This window comes from Penicillium waksmanii (genome assembly GCF_028829765.1).
Source record: "Penicillium waksmanii strain IBT 27052 chromosome Unknown utg000001l:1.0-4852451.0:1.0-4856178.0, whole genome shotgun sequence".
Taxonomy (NCBI): domain Eukaryota; kingdom Fungi; phylum Ascomycota; class Eurotiomycetes; order Eurotiales; family Aspergillaceae; genus Penicillium; species Penicillium waksmanii.
In genome coordinates, this window is record NW_026643248.1 from 3954623 (window position 1) to 3977007 (window position 22385).

The following is a 22385-nucleotide window of genomic DNA, read 5'->3' on the forward strand; positions in this document are numbered from 1 at the left end:
ACTAGGACTGGTGCAATTAAGATATAAAGCAGCAGTGCTGGAGAGATAGCGAGATTAACCTTTACTCGTTATCAGCTAACACAGCCCTATCATTTCACTCCAATATCAACCCATATCTTTTTTTCCATAATTTTTGTTTAAAAAAATTTATGAGCGACATAACGGACAAAGCCGCCAAAGAAGGCCATGATCTCACCCACACAGCTGGGGTAGAAGATGAAAACGTCGGTTCACTCCTCCATCACCCCTAAACCACAAAACATTCCCCTACACAAGTTCGACTGACGTATGAACTCCTGAAACAGTATCATGAACGCGAGGCCAAGGGAGATGCCAGAAGATCCGACGCTCCTGGGCCCATTTCAACAGGGAACACCGAGGGTACCCGACTTCCCATGTCCACTTAGTTCCCAAGAGATTGATGTGGGTATTGCCTTACGCAAAGACGAGCCTGATGGCAGACAATTGTTCTACGGAAACGTAATCGACCTTTTAACTCGCCCACTATACAAGGGGCTTTGTTGTGAGATGGGGGCTATGCGAATCACTCCTGCGCTGAACCATAGCTTTTATTGTGTAGGTGTGATGAATTTTCTCTGATATACGAGGTACAGTAGACACCAACACTGAATGAAGATGACCAATTCTGCGGTTGGATTGGTTGGTAGTCAGAGATGCAACGTGGCTTGGTCTTTGCCTAATCTTGATGCGTTGTTCTTTGAGTAGAGGAACGGGCTCATCATCGGTGAGTGAAATGAAATGGCATGACCTGTTGCCGCCCCACCCGTCGCAACAACGTACCGACATATGGTGGTGGATGTTGATATGCATCATCGGTGCTTCTCTGCGGCATTTTCGCGACTGTTTAAACGATACCAACAGTGAGAAAGGTTTTTCATATACTGGATCACTAGGAAAAAAAACCAATGCCTTCGAGTGCTGCATTAAAACAATTGTGAAATGTTGAACCAGCTGCAATTGAAGGGTCGTCGGTATTTGTGCCCTCACAATTCACAGCGATCATTGCGTCGACGCAAGCAGAATGACTGACTTCAATGCTATGAATACCCGATGCCTCGCCAGCAGAACAGTCGTTCTCAAGCATTCCTTTGTCACTCCAGTTCGAAGGATTTCAGACGCTTTTCGTCTTCGCCAGCAACAGTTGGGTATGGACTGATCTCGAAGCCATGCACTTATAATTAAACTGACCTTTTAATCGAACTAGCCTGTCATTGTTCGATGCTAAAGTCTTCAAACAGCAAGTGAGTGAAGCTGTCCCGTCATTTGAGATTATGCTGATATGTAATATGCTCAAGATCAGTCCCACCTCCGCTACTCTAGAAAACCATTTGAAGGACCTCCGATGTCCTCAAAAATTATCGCAGCTGCGAGCACAGTGAGTTATAAGTTGCCTTCATAAGCTGCCTACAGATGATTCATGACAGATCGAAGTCGCCCCTTACACAGCCGCTTCGACCTTGCCAGAATGCAGCGAATAGCAATAGCTATGTAACGTAAGTCTTTATCAGCGGCAATTTGGGAAGTATTCATCCTGTGCTAACGACTCCCTGTATAAGAAGGCAGAATTTCGATCACGAGTCGCTCGATCTCCTCTAAGTCACCCTGGTGCGTTGCCTCTGCCTATTCCCATGGCCGGGGCTGCATTGTGGATCTCAGTGCAGATGTTGTTTTTACTTGAGGTTTGATCTTGTCGTGCTCTCTGTCCATCAGGAAAGATCGTCGATCCATTTTTCTGGTCATAGGACATATGCTGAGCCGTACTTCCCCATTGTGCTCAGAACTAAGGATGCACGTCGGGCAGGACCAATTATGAACCCCAGTGCGTTTCTATTTCGCTGTTCCAAGGCACCTGTTTGAAACGTCCATTTCGCTCTCGTTGACGGAACAAATCTAGGAAAGCCCGGTGCCCTTTGATTAGCCATAATCGAGATCATAGTTTGCTAAATTCCACCAGCTCACCTTGGGTAAAGTCACTTCATAGCTTTTTTCATCGTAACGGTGATGTTTTATTGAGATTTGGCGGAGAAAGGCTACATTATCATGGATAAAATTTCCTGAAAATTTGTTAGCGTGCAAGACCATGTGCAGCTGGGAGGGTCAATGTGACAGTCGCCCAACGGAGGATGATTCTCACCCAAGTCGCGTAACGCTAAAGCGGCGCTCACTTTATTCTCCAAACTTCCGACTAACTCTCAGTAGTCAGCTGAACGCTTTTCCCAATCTGCGATAACATGATGTAGTTGGAAGCTCTGGAATATCTAAGCCCATCTCCTACTTCTGCAGCAGGATTAAAGAGTCGTTGTCTCGGTAGGTTCTCCCACATGTCCCACCTCTCTGTCGTCCAAGGAAGGTTTCCGTTTGTTATAGGGTGCACGCATGCATGGCAGATTTTGCTCTTGGCAGACAACCGAAACGAGCATTGAGACTCAATTATTTGCAATGCAGCTTTGTAATGAGCTGCCTTTAAAATTGCCCGTCCAGTTGAGCCAAGGATATTGTACTGATGTTGCATCAAGGGAGTCTCTGTCTCGATGTCACGACATGGTGACCCTTGTATCTCAAACAACGATTAATGAGTTGTAATGCAACGCAATTTCGAGGGGGTGAGGGGTCGACCATCAGATTAGGGGATATTGGACGTGACCCCAGTAAACTTGACCTAGCAGTTCCAGTCATCGCACAATATATTGAATGAAGTGAACAAATTGATAGCCTTTCAGCAGCACAGCTGGCTGTGGCCATGGAAGACTGCATTTATAGAAGCTATTAATTCTCAATTGATCGAAACCTTGTTTTCTTGGTCGATATTGTGGAAGTCAAAAGTTTCCGAGTACCTATTAAAATGGTTGGCACTGGAATCAAGCAACACGCATGTCAAACACCTACATCATAACCTTCCAGGTGTCCACGGTTAGGTCAATATTATTGAATGACCAATCGAATTTTTCCTGGGCGACTGGCTCGTCCGTCGGGTCATGATAGGGCGCCAGATATCCGTGCTCCAACACTTCTCCGACTTGAATTCGCTTATTTGGGTCTAATACCAATATCCGCTCAAGCAGGTCCACGGCTGCAAACCGTCAGCGTGCGTATGGTAGGCAAGGACAGCGGGGGCGTCACATACCATCAGAATCGGCATTTCGGAACTTATTAGCTAGATTGTGACGCTCTCGCTTCGGTAAGGAGTTGACAAATCGCAAGGTCTGTACACGAGAGACATTAGCGTACTCCCATAAACGTCATCCGTGTTAAATACAGTGAGATACGACTCACGTTCTCACTGCAAATCCTTTCGATCAAGTCATCCGAGGGTGACCCCAGAAGGTCGGTGATAATCGAAAATTGGTTAACATGGTCCTTCCCAGGGAACAACGGTTTCCCGTCCAACATTTCAGCAAATATGCAGCCTGCACTCCAGGTATCCACCTGAACGTCGTACTGCTGCCAGGTGAGCATTACTTCGGGTGCCCGGTAATATCGTGTGGTAACATAGCCTGTCATCTGCGGTTGCAGAATACGAGCCAAGCCGAAATCGCAGATTTTCAAGTCGCAGTTTTCATTAATGAGGATGTTACTGGGTTTTAGATCTCGATGGACAACGCCGGCGGAGTGGACATATTTTAATCCTCGCTACAGGTTCTGTCAGTGGCTATAAAAATGACTCTATCTGACGGAAGTCTGACGAAAATTTGGTAGAGAAAGTACTGGATGAAGGGCTCTTTGAGAGTTCGAAAAGTCAAGAGGCGGTGGAGATCGGTTTGCAGGAGTTCGGTCACAAAGTAGCTGCGATAATCAGCATGTTTTACGGGATATATAAAAGAAAACATACATATCTTCGAGGGGAGAAATGAAAACATCGCTTAGGCTGATGATCTGCGGGACATCAGTGCTTAAATGTAACAGCCCTGGGATAGAGACGAGGAAACACTCACGTTTTCATGCCGGAGTAGCTTGAGCAGCCTCAGCTCTCGGTATGTTCGCTTGGACAGGACTGAAGTGCTGAATGGTTTCATGGTTTTCTTGATCGCGACTGACTGACCGGACATTTGGTCTCGAGCGGAGCTGCGGAAGACATTCCGGTCAGCACTTAGGACCATCGCAATGCGCGATTTCATAATGTCAAACATACCAGATCAGCCCAAAGGCACCTGCACCCACCGGCTGCAGGCCCGTATAACTAAAAATGATATCAGCGAACCCTTAAGGCGACAGCAGCAAGGGCAATGCGAACCGGCTGGTGACCTCGAACGTGGTGCCGAGAATCTGGGATTGCACAAATTCCGTCATTCTGGAAGGGAAAGAATACCCAGCGTTATTCAGACAATAAACTTTTGGTAATGGGGAGGGATGCACCAAAAATCAACGCTGAAAGCGCAGAAAACGACGATGGCGTTGTCGTTGGCGATTGAAACCGCGATCAGTCATTTGGGTGACTAATCAAATGAATGTCAGAATGACACAGAGCGGTGTGGACCTTATCTTATGCGACGAATGGTAGAGAAGGAAAGTCTGAATTGCAAAACTAGCTGGTACCATACAAATTTAAGGAACATCAGATCGGTACAACGTGTCAGGATGAGGGATTGATGTACTGGCTAGTACTGAAAATGTCCAATAGAATCAGATAATTGATTGAAGGTTGATGAGAGCAGTTGAACGCCCTCGAGAGTCTGCATCATGCCGAAGCGATATGTTACGACACCATAACTCCGAATCTACCCCGAATACCACACGAATACTAGGGGAATTACGAGGGGAATTGGGCGGATGATGAACATCCTATCCCAAAAGGGTATTAGTGGTATTTAACCACTCCTTCAGTTCGACACAACGTTGCAAAATTCCCAAAACACTTGGCAAACATTAGTTAAACATTACGCGTTACACCACCGACAACCGTCTGATATATGACCAATCAGGGTCGTCAAAAATCCACCGCCTGAATTTGAAGAACCGCCAACAATGCGACATCACTCTTCTTCCCCTTCTTTCATGTAAGCAAAGCCCCCAGGAAGTGAAAATATTACTATGGCCTGCTCTAGTGATGAGAACAGCGACAAAATTTCGCAAAGTGATCGACACCAAGTGCACAATTTCATCAGTCGACGTCAGGATAAAGAGCTCGGCACTCTGAGTCTTGTTGATGTTGTGATATGAGGCTGGTGCAGATCAGGAACCAAGCCGAACCATCGGAATTAATCCCGATGTATCTATACGAAGAACCAAGTTGATTGGAAATCAACTTGTTCTTCTTCTCGTTGTAACGTAATCCACGGCCGAGCCGTACACACGGTCGAGCCGTACACCCTAACCACCCTATTAAATACGATTTTTCAGGTGACTATATCTTAACAACGAGAACATGATATTACTTGATCTTCAGTAGGATAATGTTTAATAGTGTCAGGAATAGTATAGATTAATTAATATATAGAGTATTTAGTTACTTACTTGTATTACCAGAGATACATGCCGATAGCGAGGTACGTGTCTATAAACATACGTTGTGGTAATTCAAAAATACTTCTTGACCTAATAAACATGCTTAATGTGACATATTTAATACTTCAATACACTATAACTTTTTATCAAACCTTAGGGGGGTTTGAATATCATATTGTAAAATATCGCATTTACTATGGTGTTTGGGGTGTACGGCTCGACCGTGTGTACGGTTCGGCCGTGGACTACGTTATATATATAACCTAATGTTTCCCTGTAAATGACAATACAATTCATACCTCTGAACTACAACAAGAATGATTTGTCAGTCTTGACCGGCAGAATAGGAGTAATCGAGGAGGTGCTAAAACTTTTGCTGCGTCACTGTAATTGTAGAGGCAATCTGGCCGTACGGACCGTGAAACGCGCTAACATACTGTCGATAAGTTCTTACGAACCAGTTCTTGCGGTTGTGACCTGTGGGGTACCTTGTCCGAACCCCATGCCACTGGTCCGGGAACGAGTTTTCGGCCGAAACGGCAATTTATCGGGGCCGAAAATCGGCTGCGGCTGTTCAACCAATAGCTAGTGCCTACGTGGGCCCCACCGCCATACTCATGTTATTGACGATCTGAGAGAGCCGATCATATACTCTAATCGGCTGCTGTGATTACATCGAAATAAACACATCTTAGCCGAGCCTTTTCCTTTCGTTCGAAGGTACGGAGCACAGACAATGTGGGTGGTTATACTTTTTTCTACGCTTACATATGATCGGCCAGGGCCCCTAACTCGCTGTCCAGTATTTGAAAATTTATGACAGATGCACACTCTGGTGAACTTCCCTTTAAAAGGTTTTCACAGGTCGTCATTAATGCTTTGCCGTCGAATTCTTGTTGCAAGTTGGCCAATTACCTTTCGATTATTTACAACACGACGTCTCTGTTGGAGAGTATACCATAGCACGACTGCTCACCCTTTGGGCTCTTCTACCATGAGCCAAACACGACTCAGAGGGGTGACGACAGAGCCTCTTGAGGCAAACTACATACCAAGCCTTCATCAGGCAACTCAGCAGGTGCTCTGGATTGGATGCTCTGATAGCAATCACAGCGAATCCAATATCTTTAATCTTCTTGGTGACGAGCTACTCGTGCTTAGAAATATTGGCAATATTATCATTGATGACGACCTGTCCTCCGAGACTGCGATAAAACATGCCGTCGTTGACCTCCAGGTAGCTATTGATCTCGAACAGCTTCACAATTCGTTCATATTAACGTTGTATAGGTGAGACACATCGTAGTTTGCGGCCATTATGGGTGTGGCATCGTGAAAGCAGCCTCGAGAGATGGGTTAAAAGGTCCATGGCTGTGGTAAGTGGGCCGTTCTCTGTCCAAGGTATCCGCGGGGTCACTGGTTAACGGTCACTATAGCAAGCTCAATTCCCTCTATGCAGCGCACGAAGAAGATATCAATCAAGCCCCAGTGACGGAACGTGATCGCTCTTTTGTCGAGTTCAACGTTCTTGATCAATTGCGTTCGTTAGGCAAATTTACCGAAGTGACTGACGCGATTACGAAGGGGCACTTGCAAATCCACGGGCTGGTATATGATACAAAGGCTGAGAAGGCCTATCGGGTGTTGGAAAGGTCGCAAAGCTCTCAGCATATGACTTAGAAAGACTCAAAGACAATCCAAAAGATCCCTTTGGTTGAGAACTGATATTAATGATTTGTATATGCCTTGATGCTTAAGATTTTGCGGAGCTTGATGTGACTGGTACTTCAGAACTGTGGTTTTGATTACTTGCGATTGAGATCCGACGACAGACTATAGATCTTTTTCACATCCTCTAACACCCCCTCAAAATCGATCTTGAGGTCTTTGAGTAGGCCGTCGCGTAGATCAAAAACCCATCCATGAACAATAGGATACTGAAGATCTCGGTAGCTTTGCTGGACAGCAGCGGTCTTGATGATATTCCTGCAGGATTCCACCACATTGAGTTCGATCAATCGATTATATCTTGAGCTTTCATCGGTTATTCCGTCGAGTTCCTTCTCATGCAAGCGATACACGTCGCGAATGTTTCGGAGCCATGGGTTAAGTAATCCCAAGTCAGCCGGTGTTAACGCCGCTTTGACCCCTCCACAATTGTAATGGCCGCACACAATGATGTGCTTGACCTTCAAGTGTCGCACAGCATAGTTGATCACGGACATGACGTTAAGGTCGACATTGGGTACTAGATTGGCGATATTGCGGTGAACGAAAACCTCGCCAGCCTCTAGACCCATTATTTCGTTGGCAGGGACACGGCTATCGCTACAGCCTATATATCTGATTACCGTCAGACGAATTCAATGGTGAACATTTTGACGGTCAGAATGAAGCCATAGCTATATTGCTCACAGATAGTCAGGTGATTGCCCAGCAGCAAGCTTGTCAAAAAAGGCGGGGTCTGCGCACTTCTTCGACAAGACCCATTTCTTGTTATTTTTGAAGATGTGTTCGAGCGACTGCTGGCGATATCGATTCATATTGTTTTGGAGGCCAACCCGTTACGTTGGCAAAGTGAGTGAGTATTTATCCAGAGTTTGTTAGGACAGCAATAGGGGATATGAGGGGCCATGCCTACGTAAGCACGCCACATCCACTTCACCATCCGCAATTTCCGGACGGAAGTCCTATCGCTGTTCCCCACACTGAGAACTCCAATGGTCCCTCAATCGTCCCCAATCATCCCCCACCCCGGCACCGTTGTTGTGATAAAAGGCTGGTGCAGATCAGGAACCTAATAGCAATCTTGGAATTAATCCCGAGGTGTCTATACGAAGTATCAAATTGATTTCCAATCAATTCCAATCAATTTGATCTTCTCAATATATATATATTTATAAACGTACGTATTCCCTCTGAAATGAGAACAATCAATCTTCCTTTGAAACACAACACAGCCCACCCAAGCCCATGCTCCCGAACTACCTGATTGGTCGCGCCCAAATTTATATTATGGACACACGGATAAACTTGCAATTTCTTATGATTTGGCACTTCATTTCAGTAAGGTAGGGCATATCTTTGTATTATAGGCCCGGAAGCCATTCATTCCATCTTATGGATGAAAATAGCGGCATTCAGTTTCTCCTACCTTTGCTGACGCAAGTAGGTTGCAACTCAATCAGTTGCGCCTTGTTGACGATTAACCACTGAGGGGCCAGTTTCACTGCCATGAAGCCATCGTTGGACGGCCTCTCTCAAGACCTCTTCTTTATGAAAATCGAGTATTTTGGAATTCCTATTTCATCATCAGCATTTCAATTCAACATCAATTTGGACTGCCAGGCATACAACTCCGCTTTCCAAGCGTCAACTGAATGGTTGACATTATCATATGTCCAATCGACTTTCTCTTCAGCCTCCGGTTCATCTGTAGGATCATGATAAGGGGCTAGATAGGCAAATTCTAAAGCTCCGGATGCAGTAACTCTCCCTTCTGGGTCGAAAACAAGCATATTCCCCAATAATTGAGCGGCTAAAAATTATTAGCGGCTAGTTTAGCAGAAAACGGAGGAGTGCCTCTGGATAGAACAAACATACCATTTGGTTCTATTGTTGTTCAGAGGTATGAATTATCTTGTTAAGAGGGAAACATTAGGCTATATATATACAACGAGAAGAACAAGTTGATTTCCAATCAACTTGGCTCTTCGTATAGATATCTCGGGATTGATTCCGATGGCCCGGCTTGGTTCCTGATCTGCACCAGCCTCATATCACAACAGGTAGTTACAATTTCCATTTTCTGACAGCCGGCGAAACATATTGGCACCAATAAAAATGTCCCCGCGCAGCTGTCACTTTCACAGCCACCCCACGAGCTCGGAAATTTAATCTGTAAGCTCCACAAATACCAGATGTGCCTACGAAATCAATGCTCAGTGTCTTGCATCCATCTGACCACCTGGGCTTCCGTTCAAGGAAAATAAATGTCGCCAGCAAGATGTGGTTAATACCGTCCGGTAGGCCTTCGCTGACCATCGTATCCGCTGGTGGCGTGGGAGAGCGGGAGAATTTGCCGGCCTTGTATCATCGAAGAGCTATAATCACAAGGCCAATGTCTATCATCGCGGGAGGCCTGTCTATCATTGTCGGCATCTAATAGTGGACCAGAAATAGCAGGTGCGCTGGTAGGTGACACGTGAGCTTGATGGATGTCGTGAATGTCGACGGGGAGGAGAGTTTGGGTCATCTGAAGCAGGAAGTTTGCATCTATTTCAAATCAATGCCATAATATTGTCGTAATCAGGTAGACAGACCTACCGATCTCTCCATTTAAAAATTGCTCTTCCATCTGTCGCACGAAATAGATCTCATCCAGGACCTGCAGCCGGATTGCCGGCGTTATATAGCGGCGCAGGTCGAGACTGGCTCGCCGGAGCTTGTCCACAGTGACTCCGTGGGTGTCTTTAAGATCACATAGTATGTGAACCAGAAGTCGAATTCGGTCTTAAGTCAATCAGCATTGGAGTCTAACCATTGACGTATTACTACTTACCGCTCTTAAGTAGGTGGTCAGGTTCCCGGTGTATGATACCAGCAGGCCACCATCCGGGCTTAGTAAGCTCTGGATCGACCTGTTGCATTATGCCGGAAATTACTTTGCGCCCGTTGTAAGGAAAATTGACCTGTTTTCGTGGCTCGAGGAATTTTATATATGACTTCGCGATGGCTCGGCAATTTAATTGTTGAAAATTTTCAAATGCATTTTCATAATACTGTCGCAACAAGTTCCTGTCACTGACTCGGAGAATCGTCTGTCTTGGTGGCGCTGGAGGGTTTGGCGTAGGGCCAGGTCGATGTCGCTTTAAGCCACGTCGCTTTTGTCGGCTCTGTTGGAGCTGCAATTCGCAAGGTATCAAGTCGACGGGTTCAGTATGGCTGCTGGTGGACGCCCATTCAGCTTCCGGCTCAATATTCCATAGGAAAGGGGAAGGCTGTTGTTGCCCTGCGAATAACGAGAATAGTTAGTTCGTACTAAAGGCAATCGTGCCAGGGCTGACCACTCACCGGATTGAGAACTCGAGATCACCGTTTCCATAAAACGGTCCGCCATATCCGGCGTGAAGATGGCTCCGCCGTGCCCCGCAAGCAAGGGCGACGTCTCAACCTGGAGACTGCCATCTTGGTCAATATAAATCATTGCAAAGTTTGGGTGCGAGGATTCAATGTTCAGGATCTGCTCGGAAGTCATCGATCAGCCAACATTCTATCAGTGAACAGATCCTGAAATCTTTCATACACAGGCTAGATCAGAGAAAATATCACATTGTTCTGTTCGGGCACACAGCCATCGTAGTCCCGTAATTCGGGTTCACCACCGGCTATTTGTGGCCGATTCAAATCCATTGTGTTGATCAAGGGTGATATCGCACGTATACGGGACGTCGGAGCCTCGATACCGAAAGTGTTCAGGTTTGAGACGCAGGGCAGACAATGCAATAAGAAGCAGCAAAGGCTTTGCAGTTGAGCTGAAGTCTGTAATGGCTGCCCCAAAATATATCATAATACTCAGTGAGTTCGGGTTAAGCGCAGGGGACACGAATATTTCGAATGCGGTGACCAAGCGAATAATAGTGGGAGTGCCAGAGTGCTGGCGTAATAGAAAAATGCGGAACGCAAGGGGCTGGCGAAAAAAAAAAAGAGGGGTAATCGGGGTGCATGTATCATGCGTATGTATATTTCAAATAATATGTAGCCCGCTTATCATGCGATAACCTCGAAACAATACCTCTCGGTATTTGGAAATAAGCTAATTCATATATAGATTAGCGTGCGTCAAGACTGTGTTCGGGAATGAACCAAAGAGAAGAAACGTGGTGAATCTGGTTTCGATACACGCTGTACCAATACTGAAGGAACATAGAACATTATGCGTTTAGGCTAGTAGGTAGCCAGGAGTGAAGCATCACTTGACGGTTTTTTCTTATTGATGAGGCAATCTCCGAGTAATTAATACGCTCATAATCGGTTAGTGAAGGTTGCCTCCCCATCCATCGTAATAAAGTACGGACACATGGTGGTGAATGTTGATACGCATCATCGGTACCTACGCTTCTGTCGCATTTTTGCGACTGTTTAAACGAGACCAACAGTGAGAGAAGCAATTTATATGCTGGATCATCAGAATAACATACAATCCCTTCGAGTGCTGCATTAAATCAATGATGAAATGTTGAACCAGCTGCAATCAAATGTTGTCTGTGTTTGTGCCCTCACAATTCACAATGGTCATCGCATCGACCCAAGCAAATTAGCTGGCTAAAATGCTATAAGTACCCCATCCCTCGGCAGTGGAACATGTGTTCTCAAGCATTTCTTTGTCACTCCGTGTCAAGGAATATCGAACGCTTTTCGTCTTCGCCGGCTACTCTTTGGTATGGACTGACCTTGAAGCTATGAATTTATAATTGAACTAACCTTTTGCATCGCACTAGCCTGTCATTGTTCGATACTGAAGTCTCTAAACAGCAATTGAGTGTAGCTGCCCCGTCATTTGAAATTATGCTGACATGGAATATGCTCAAGATCAGTCCCGCCTCCGCCACTCCTCTAGGAAATCATTAGACGGACCTTGGCTGGCCTCAGAATTATCGAGGCTGCGAGCACAGTGAGTTATGAGATATCTTCATGAGCTACCTGCTGATTATTAATGGTAGATCGAAGTCATCTCTTATGCAGCCACTTTGATCTTGCCAGAAAGCAGTGGACAGCAATAGCTGACAACGTGAGTTATATCATTGCGGCAATACAGAGAGTAGTTATCCTACGCTGACAACTCACTGTATAGGAAGTCAAACGTTCGATCACGAGTCGCTCAATGTCACCCTGGTGCATTGCCACTGCCCATCTCCAACACCCGGTACTGGATTTTCCATCTCAAAATGGAATCAATCTGTTTGTGGCTTTCTGTTCTTCAGAAATATCGCTGACGTCTCATTCTCGTCATAGGGCGAATGTCAATATTGCAGTCGACATGACCGAGCTATATTCCCCCATCGTCCTTGTAACTAAACCAGGTGCACCAGCCTGATAGGCCAAGCCACTAGCTCCCAGTATGCTTGCGCCTTCGTTGTTTCTAAAGACTTGGTCGAAACGGCCTCTTCGCCTGTCGTATTTAGCGGGCCCAATTCAGGAAGGGTTGATGCCCTCCGGTTAGCCATACGGTAACATTCCAAAGTGTTTTCATCTCTCCGGCATTACCCTGTCCGATCAAAGGTTAACTGTCAATGTATTAGGAACTTGCCGTATTCCGACGGCTATGAACCTCTTGTCCCACGTCCAATCCGAAGCCTCGTCGGCCGCCATGATCTGGACCCATTCTAGACCGACTGAGCTATCGAAGCATCCGGCGACAACAAAGAGAAGCTAAGCATCGACGGCCACCGAGAAAGACCACGGTTTCTCCGAGAATAGCATCAATTAGTAATGAATCGAGCTTTTGACCACAGCCTGAGTAATATCTCTGTCAGGCCCTGGTTGCAGCTGAGCAAGCGACATTGTTGGCCATAGCACTGGATCTACCCCGGATCTCTCGCCACGAGCGCAGTAATCTTCAGGTCAGTTCCTACCCTCCTCGGAACAACATACCATGACTCTCTTCACCAGTAATACTCTTTACTGACATGGCTGGAAGTTTGCCTAGAGATATGCATTGACAGATATAGCCCACTCATCCCTGCTGCACCGAGCAATCCCGGGCCCTCTGATGTGTAAGCGAGCCGAGGCTGCTACCTCGTCTCTGGTCTGCCTGTGCTGATGCCAGACTACACTGCAGTAAGTCTGTACCACCCTTGTCGCCTCAAATGATGCTAATATTGAGAGGCAGTGAGAAACCCGTGGTTCGGCCGCCCCCACGGGTCCAATCGGGGTACCGTTTGTGGGCTTGTATTAGGGGATCTCATCTACATCACGAGCACAGTGAGTTGCGAACACTCATATTGCGCCAACAGCTAACAATGTGTGCTAGATTGAGTATATCCCTCGGGAGATTGCTTTGCCGTGTCCCAATGCAAACAGCGATACCAAGCTGCGACCATGGCCGCCTTTACGAACGAAGCTGGCAACACGCTCTCATCACTGCAAGCTTGGGGTAAACCAACTGACCATGTTGCCACATCGCTGATATGAAGATAAGTATTTCCTCCCAAATGCGGCCGCAGGCCAATCGAATGTTCCCTTCTCGATGTCATCACCGAACGCCACGAACGAACTCACCAACAGAAGCAGCCTCGCGAAGTACGGCCAGTCGATTGCCGCGATGGTTACAACCGCTCAACTGTTACCCGAATGATGCTGGGCCGGTTTGAGATCATTGGTGGAAAAGACGTACATGTTAATCTCGAACGTAGCCGTGATGTTTCTGTCAGTGTGAGCCAGTCACATGTGCCCGACGCGAGACGCTGCGACGCGTCAGTGCAGCCGCCTGTGGCACAAGTCCGAAGACGGCCAGATGCTGACTTGAGTCGGCATGTTCAAGCGACTACAGAAACGTGGTTTCATTATAATCACGAGGTGGCCAAGAGGTAAAAATCGACCGTAGAAAACGCGAAATGACCCGGAAAAATCAAGCGGGTTTTGGTCCGTCTTTCAGATGAAAGGTCATCTGAATGTACCCTGTGGGAATCGAACCCGAGCCGTTATTAGAAAAGGAATGCAGTCAGTTCCACTAGACCACTCAAGGGGACATGCTTGCCGCAGGAATTTTGCTTGACTATCGCCATCATTCTCACAAATAATTATATCGCCGTTCTTCCGGGCAAGTACCCAGCTAGATCAGCGTTTTGAGCTCCACAAGTGTCTTTCATTTGATCAGGCCGACACAAAATGATACTTGAAAGATGTTCAGAAGGATCAGGCTTTCCACCGTATCGCTGTTGCTCTGATAATTCGTTTCCGATTTTACCGCCGGTAAGGTATATAATAGCGCAGGTCTGGGGATATATATTTTGTAGGTATCGGCTCAGCATACCTCAGACACAGAATATCGCCAAAGAGCACGCGACGAAGCTCGAGCCGAGAGAATGTCACACAGAAGAGCGACCGAAGGAAGAACAAGGATACGCTCTGCCATAGATAATGCACACTTTCACATAGTTTTTGAATTGGCAACCAACGTTGGTTGCGTCACTCAACTCCTAGCTCATAGTCGAGCTTTTACCAGAAAAGACAACATGTACAGTGTATTGAATACACTGCGATTTGCTGTACTACCAAATCGAAGCTGATAGGAGTCATCATTTCGCACTGTCTATCAGCTTTTGAATTCGTGGGAACGAAGATCCCCACTATGACGGCGATGGGTGTGTACCGTTGGCCGCCACTTCACCGCTCGGCAGTCACTGTTGAGTATCGCGGTGGTCAAAGCTTATGGCGGGACTAGCGATGGACATTTAAATAGATGGGATTCCCACTTTTGATAGTAACCTCAACAAGAATATTACAACTACCTATCTCAACATGACCATCACCACCAACCCTCAACCCTCACTCACCTCACTCACCTCACTCACCTCACTCACCACCTACTCATCGTCAACACGCGCCATCCGTCCCCACCGCCGAAACTCCCACGTCTCACCACATCCAGACAACTTCTACCGCCACTGCTAGCCACCAGAGACAAGCATTGACACCAATGTTGACATTTTGGGTTTCAGCCGCCACCCAGATTGGCCACTACGCTATCATACACCGGGATTTCAACCAGCCCCATGACTCAATGCTCTACGTTAGACTACACGGAAGAGAATGTCCATTCTTGAAGCCCAGGGCGTGGTTGAAAGCTACAAAGTACAATGCGCGATTCACGGCTATGAATGGTGAAGTCTACAAACAATACTAAAGTCGTCATACACAATGCTTTGGCGAATTCTTGATTTCTATCGATTCTTCAGAGCAGGTCTTGGCTTCTTCAAGTGACTCCCTCGAATACTAGTCTCTGACACCACGAAGAGGTGCCTGCATATCTTCAGAGGATCAGGACAAGCACCGCGGCGCCACGGGTCGCCTAAACAAGCACAAATTTGATAACGCAGGGCTCAAAGCTGCATGGAAGCTCGAGATCGTACAATCACAGGGCTCAAGGCTGCGCGGGAGCACATTTATACTTCCAAAATGGAGCGATGCGAAGGAGGCTCTTCGTCAAGTCACCTCCAACGATGTCCATCGATTCCTCAACTACTGCAAGAAATTCAAGTACGGTGTAGGTGGTAGACACCTGAAAGGCAAAAATAAAGCGAGCGCCCTCAAAGCAGATTGGAAGGGTTTTCAAGCCCAATCATGTTGTCTTGTCAATGATACGACTTGGATTACGAAGACAGATCCTCGCTCACATCATACTCATGCGGTATCTCTCGCTCCCACGATTGCCACAAGACCAAATACTGTATCACTGAAATCCCATTTTCGGAGACTAAATGAGAGGCAACGGCGCTAATCGGGATATTTTTGCTAACCTAGTTGCTCTGGTTAGCTCGACAGTCAAAAGAAATCTCATGGACGCACTTACAGCTCCGGAGGTATTGTGACCATCCATGGCGTGGTGGATACAGGGAAGACTGGATCCTAGCGACTCTTCGTCTGGGTATGATGCATCATCGCTCTCTGATGCCACAAAGCTGCGACCCGGACTTGTTTTCGAAAGATCTTCCTCTGTAGTAGAATCGTCATCCGTTTCTTCAATATTGAGGTCTCCGTAACTTGATAGAACCTCGAAGAGCTCGTTGTCACTTTTTTCTATTTTTTTTGACATTGGTGAAACGATGTGGCACAAGTGACTGGAAATGTCGAGCAGTACAGGGATCATCTCAATTTATAGAAATTACGGGCGTGCGATGATATTCGGTAGCTTGGGGTTGAAATTATATGAAGACCGGTGAGCCACATGTTGCAAAATTTTAAGGGCTCGGCTAGTATCATTTCGCATTGGCTCGGTGTATACATGTCCATGCTTTGGGTCAGAGTTTCTGCGGTGTGTTGGCAGGGACCATCACTGGGCATTAAGATGGTTGACTTATCGGGAATGGATTCAGGGAACGAAGCGCGGGTGGAGCGCTCGCCCCACCGGAAGCCCGTGAAGCATGACAAATCATTTTGCCCTCGTCAACGTTGTTGACACAGGTGAAACGAGTTCCACCGCGGCCAGTCAGAAGAGTCGGCCAGAAATAGCGTGTCGTGGACTCGTCTCAACAAGCTAATCTGATTACCTACAGCCTAGAAGTTATGTCACAGAGTTTGCTATCAGAACTTACTCGATGCACGCACCAATTCTGAAACAAAGCCAATTCTTGTTGATAACTCGGGTGTCACTGTTGCGCAACGTTAAGTAACGACTGTCCACGATGCGGAATCGTCGCAAGGCCACGACTGAAGAGATCCATGTATGATCAAAGGCTTGCACCGTCCTCGAAGTCAAGCGGCGATCAACAGGTCTATGGTAAGGTCCAAGATGATTTATTTATTTAGGTGGAAGGGATGGCGCAATGAGCCACACGGGTGGTGGTGGGTCAGAATCACTCTCCTAACTCAACCCTCTGCTTGATTCCATATGACATGATGCCGTTGGTTACCGTTATCCAGCTGGCCATGCATTACTGTGCCAGCGATATGAGCTCCCCGGAACTTGGCTCTCCCAGGAATTACGAATGCGATTGTGATGCACGTATCTGTTGATGAGGAGCGTGTCTTTCCAATGAATGATCAATATTAAAGAAAGCTATAGTCTTCTCTAGATACAAGACGTAGCGCGAGGAAGCAAAAGAAAGACAGCTTCCTCGCGTTCAGGGGAACCCAGATGCACCATGTGGGTCCGTTTCTCCACTTAGCGTGTATGCCTCATGTATATCCCTGACAACGATCCTGGGGGGCATGAGCAGTACTGCTATTACAATTCGCTCTAAGGAACTTCCATTCTTCGCGGCGCATTCTTGTGGTTCGAGCTTCTTTGATGGATTCAGGTACGATGATTGCCGTGTAGCGACACGAAGAACGATATAAACTCGCCCGGCCGCTCTTTTCACCAGACCATCATAACCCTACGCGCGATTGTATTGCCCTACCATTGCTCGCCATCCCAAACTTCACCATGGTTCGTAACGAGTATCCTTTGTCTCGGAAATTACATACTAAACTGGAGACAGCCCCATCTGCGAGGTCTATCGAACCCAATTTTACTCAAAGCCGCAGCATATCTCGATAGCAGCGAGATATTTGCTCCCGCGAGATCATGTCGAAATCTCCAAAAGCTAAATGTTTGGCGACCAAGACAAAAAACCATGAAAATTATGCCATAGGGTTGACGAAATAAAGATCCAGATCAGGCCAATTCAAGCAGCAAAAGTAAATATAATGAATCGGGCTCCACTTGTTGGTTATAAATGACCTCAATAGTATGGGTTTCTAACCAAGATATACATTAATCCACTTGGAATATGAGCCTGCGAGGCTACAGAAGAGCAAGGAGACAACCTCCCTGCCAGCTACTGCCAAATCCTGCTGGACGATCGATTGGTCAGCAGCACCAGCTGAGTATCAAGATTGGGGACGAACTTGATGGCCACGTTGAATTGTTGGACGCTGAGTTCATGATCATACTACATCCACGATTATATCCTTCGCCGTAACTTATTCTTTCCATTCACTGATATACTCAGGGAAACAAGACGTGTAATTTCTCAACTGTTATTGTTAATGCGATAATCCTTAAAACCAAATCACACGAGAACACTCTGCAACGATATCTCTCAAATACATACACCAGGACCAAAATAAATCTCATTGGCGATCGATCACACAACAAAACGTCCAGCTATTCAATCCTCACCCATTTCTTACTTCCGGATACTTTGAGAGTGTCATGAGGCAATTGTTTCATCTTTTGCTGCATGGCATCGAAACTGGGATGTTCACCATCAAATTCACCCCGATCCGCTCTCACCTAATTGAATAAGATGTTGGCTCTGATATATTTCGCGAGGTTGGAGAGGGCATTCTCACATTCTGCTCGCTGGTACTAGCCAGCTCTGAGTCCCACTTTCCCGTCTCATCCTTGGTGTCCTTGAGGGCCTCATGCTTGGAGGATTCGTAGTGGTTGGGGGGACCTTCACGATCTGCGTACGATTAGTAATGGCGATCAGAGATAGCTATGGCTTGTATACTGACGTCGATGATTCTTGTTTAAGCCTCGCACTGCCGAGGTGCGAAATGTAGAGGCAGGGAGGGTGAAGTTGGAACAAATGACTTGGCGGGATGAGACCCGGATAGAGGCGAGAGAAGACATGGTGGTAGAGGTAGAAAGGCAGAGCCAGAGCCACTAGTTCGTGGAATATGAATTGGATGGGAGATATGGATGTTGTTAGGCGTCAACGCTTTGAATGGAAAATGGTAGAATTTGAAAATATAAATCAAAAGGGTTGACTGAAACTTCCGGAGACTCTCAAAAGACGTCTCTCTTCTCTATGTTAGTGGCTCGGCAGTTTTCCGTGATGCGATATGACATCATACTCGGGCGGAGTGAGATCTTGAGAGAACGCTTCGTATGGCCTGGAATCAACACGTTTAGGTCGCATTGGTGACGCGCCTGCTCGGAATACACTTACATATTATCGCCCCTTGATCGGTGGACGTGCCAAACCAGAGTTCTTTGCCGTTCAGCTATAAAGGGATCATGGGCCAGACAATAATCTCGACTAATCTTTGCGCTGTATCACAACCTGTGCCGTCGCGCGGACGCGAACTCTTCAGGACAAATTCAAAGTATTCCCACATAGAGCTAGCGCCGGTACCTTTTCAAGAAAGAAACATCAGTTCTCTGCCACATTGAATGGTGACAAGTGACATAGGATCTCGGAGTAAAATTTAATTTCATTGGGCTGGCGGTATGTCTATCAACCAGCTACACTTTTGAGACTGTGCCTATGTCTTAATCACGCATGATTGACGCGACTACCATTCATGTTGCTGACTTCTGTAAAACGGGGCGTGATCTCCACACTGCGAATAGGAAGCCCATTTCGAAGTTTTACCATTGATCCAGGCGAAGTTATCCCCCTGCAGGGCAGGCATCTCTTCATCCCAGGGATGGAACGTATATTCTATCCCGACGATGTTTTCTTCGGCCTTGCATGCTCAGTGATCTCGAACCCGGGGATACAACTTACGATGCTGGAACCAGAACGATCAAGAAAATCCAAAACGTGTACAAACCCTGGCAAACAGAATAACAACTACTTAGAAGAGGTGCGAAATAGATCGTTGACCAATGGGGCTATAGTTATGAACATCAAATTCAACTTTTAATCAAAAGAGAGAAATAACAAGTTGCCTGTTAATTAATTTTCAGGTAAATGTACCAAGCATCTTAATCCTGCCTCCGAATAATTTTTTTGGTTGGGAATCCAATTACTTTTCAGTATCGCGCTTTGTATCTCCCCAATAACGCCTTTTCCATAATCAGCCCATTTCAGCATCCTCCGCCTCCTCTTTTGGCCCCACAACACAACAGATGAACCCCACTAGCAGGATGATGCGTAGAGTAGTGGGTGACGACATTTTTCAAGTTGAGCTCGGGTCGTGAGTCTCTAGGTCGCCCAGTGGGCTGGCGACATCTTTTAGCTGTCGGCAGGCTCGACACCACTCCCGCATAGCAGTATTGTATTAAAGCAGCAAGTACCACCTAGCAGGAATTGTTGAGTTAGGCGTGCTACCCTAATGACGAGTCTGATTGGTAGTCCACTTCTAGGACGTCACGTCCACCCCTTAACAACATAAGTGTTATTGTAGCCATTACATTATCTTTGTCGATTCGGGTTCTCTCCGGAAAAGGGCTCTGCTGGTCGTAGCGTTCCCAGCGCACCCAGAAACCCCTCGGGCTCTGTCTGCATAAATCTGTCTTCCTGAGATATGTACTGACCACATCCGAAAGTTGTGTGTATGAAATATCTTCGTAGACAATGATGGGTGTCATAAATCCTCCAACTTCGAGCATAATTGGTATGCTTTTGGGCATTGCGGCGTATTAAAATACAATTGTTGGGAGGCCGATGGGAAGCGTTGGGAAGCGTTGGGAGTTGATAAGCTGTAAATTAACACTAGCCAACTGTAAACATAGACAGGTTGGAACCGGCAAAGGATAGAAATATTCATTTGGCTATATCGGTAGGAATACTTGTGAAATTGGAAAGAGCAATGCAGGAGGGAGAATGGGAACGTCATCCAGACGTCACGATATTTATTGGGCGATGAGCCCTTTCATTATAGGTTGAAACTTTAACTTAATGACTCATTTCTGGCATTATATAACACATTTAGATTACCTTAAATTTCCATTCCCGTGCAGTTTAGGCCTATTAATTTTCTGAGCTGCCTAAACAGAACGCCCAGCAATTGACGCACCTGGACGAGATTGCAGACAAGAAACTGAATTTACAGCACTCCACGTACCAGGTCACAACTTATAGACACCCTTTTGCGTAACATTTCCTTGGAAAGGGCCTGAGACATGACGGCTGACATATCGTCACTGTCTGTAACGCTGGCGGAAAAAGACAAGGTATAGATGTCTCCATTCTATTAGCGTTCAATGGTATTTTAACTTACCGGGCTTCCCACGATTATTCCGGAGGCAAAGTAATTATCTGTTACGTGGCATAGGAGCCAATACACGCCGCAGCCATTGTAGCAACAGCTTACAGAAAAGGAACCACCCTGCGCATTACGGTTCTCCCATGCAACGGGAACCGATGAATTGAGCAGTACGGGAGAAGTTATTCGTTGATCACTCAATGATGCATCGGATCTCTTAAGAAACCATGGGAATGAGTCCTATTTATCTCCAAACAGAACAGTCTTCTAATTACATTCAACGCAGAAAGATTATCCGGATTTGGCACACCTAATCTCATCTCCGTTGGTTGCCTGGCCAGTATTGTTCGTATTTCGTCAATAATTCGCAGTAGTAGAGAACGGTAGCTGAGCGAAATTGCCGATTTCTCGATTGTTGTAGTGTATCGCGGACCTGTTTAGCCCGTATTTGCCACCAGCTAGGGGTGCGATCTAACAACGAGAACCTTTAATCGTTGATTAGTTGGCGAGATAATCTCCCACTGCTGTCAGGCTTGACAGAGCGACGGTCCCTTGATTGGCCTTTTCACCAAGTACTATTGTGATGACACCGGACAGACCCTTCGGATAAAGCTGCAAGCGCATATCGTACACATAAGGGTTGCTATGTGAGAGCTCTCTTTTGGATGAAGCTAGGGTCACTTGAATTGGAGTTGAAGCAGGCGCATCCAGGATGATATCGCAAACAGTTTCATCGCCTGATAGCTGCTTGGCCTTGAACATTGTTTGCGTATGTTCCGAGATGGTAGTTCCGGGGCGAGGAATCGCGCGTAGCTTGACGCCAGGGGAGCCAGTGGCTTCACACCAGCTGAGGCGGTCAGTTGCCCCTGCGATACCTCTTACTTTGAATACTCCTGTAGCAGTTTGCATTTTCGATGATATTTAGGTTTTCCAAGCCAGAAAAGGGGAGATGGGAGTGTAATTTGATCCAAGAGAAATCTTCCTAGACATACGTGGGCAGGCGGGATGAGAGATGTCATAGGCCGTCACCATCACGCCACCGTCACTCAGCGTCATCTTTCCCAACGGGATTCTCTACCATTATGAACAAATTCATCATCCAAATGAAACCAGGTAATGATAAAGAGCTGTCGGAGAACACTGAGCAGTTACAGCTACCAAGTGTGTGCTGATTATCAATACAGGATACGGATTGTTCATTTTCTCACACGATTCAAACTTACTCTAAATTTTGGGGCACATGTACTGTAATTTCAATTATTTCATACTCAGCACAC

General features: G+C 46.4%; 7 protein-coding genes across 7 annotated transcripts; 1 reads left to right on the forward strand and 6 right to left on the reverse strand.

The window, feature by feature from the left end:
* Positions 1 to 2794: 2794 nt before the first annotated feature.
* On the reverse strand, positions 2795 to 4308 carry N7481_001399 (Mitogen-activated protein kinase hog1; the record flags this gene model as incomplete). The annotated part of the gene is made up of 9 exons (XM_057260618.1): positions 2795 to 2855; positions 2908 to 3091; positions 3146 to 3224; positions 3295 to 3651; positions 3705 to 3804; positions 3851 to 3894; positions 3954 to 4083; positions 4151 to 4198; positions 4253 to 4308. The coding sequence occupies 9 exons, from the start codon at positions 4306 to 4308 to the stop codon at positions 2795 to 2797; spliced, it is 1059 nt and encodes a 352-aa protein (XP_057128450.1).
* A 2149-nt stretch (positions 4309 to 6457) lies between these two features.
* Positions 6458 to 7143, forward strand: N7481_001400 (uncharacterized protein; the record flags this gene model as incomplete). The annotated part of the gene is made up of 3 exons (XM_057260619.1): positions 6458 to 6700; positions 6754 to 6839; positions 6900 to 7143. The coding sequence occupies 3 exons, from the start codon at positions 6458 to 6460 to the stop codon at positions 7141 to 7143; spliced, it is 573 nt and encodes a 190-aa protein (XP_057128451.1).
* A 125-nt stretch (positions 7144 to 7268) lies between these two features.
* N7481_001401 (carbonic anhydrase) lies at positions 7269 to 8006 on the reverse strand (the record flags this gene model as incomplete). The annotated part of the gene is made up of 2 exons (XM_057260620.1): positions 7269 to 7806; positions 7879 to 8006. 2 exons carry the CDS (start codon positions 8004 to 8006, stop codon positions 7269 to 7271), a joined length of 666 nt encoding a protein of 221 aa, XP_057128452.1.
* A 1469-nt stretch (positions 8007 to 9475) lies between these two features.
* Positions 9476 to 10720, reverse strand: N7481_001402 (DUF2841 domain-containing protein; the record flags this gene model as incomplete). The annotated part of the gene is made up of 4 exons (XM_057260621.1): positions 9476 to 9738; positions 9790 to 9975; positions 10025 to 10474; positions 10537 to 10720. 4 exons carry the CDS (start codon positions 10718 to 10720, stop codon positions 9476 to 9478), a joined length of 1083 nt encoding a protein of 360 aa, XP_057128453.1.
* Positions 10721 to 15836: 5116 nt separating this feature from the next.
* On the reverse strand, positions 15837 to 16279 carry N7481_001403 (uncharacterized protein; the record flags this gene model as incomplete). Its single annotated transcript, XM_057260622.1, has 2 exons — positions 15837 to 15983; positions 16037 to 16279. 2 exons carry the CDS (start codon positions 16277 to 16279, stop codon positions 15837 to 15839), a joined length of 390 nt encoding a protein of 129 aa, XP_057128454.1.
* Positions 16280 to 18334: 2055 nt separating this feature from the next.
* N7481_001404 (uncharacterized protein) lies at positions 18335 to 18805 on the reverse strand (the record flags this gene model as incomplete). The annotated part of the gene is made up of 3 exons (XM_057260623.1): positions 18335 to 18463; positions 18523 to 18635; positions 18688 to 18805. The coding sequence occupies 3 exons, from the start codon at positions 18803 to 18805 to the stop codon at positions 18335 to 18337; spliced, it is 360 nt and encodes a 119-aa protein (XP_057128455.1).
* Positions 18806 to 21606: 2801 nt separating this feature from the next.
* Positions 21607 to 22017, reverse strand: N7481_001405 (uncharacterized protein; the record flags this gene model as incomplete). The annotated part of the gene is made up of 1 exon (XM_057260624.1): positions 21607 to 22017. One exon carries the CDS (start codon positions 22015 to 22017, stop codon positions 21607 to 21609), a length of 411 nt encoding a protein of 136 aa, XP_057128456.1.
* Between the last annotated feature and the right edge of the window lie 368 nt (positions 22018 to 22385).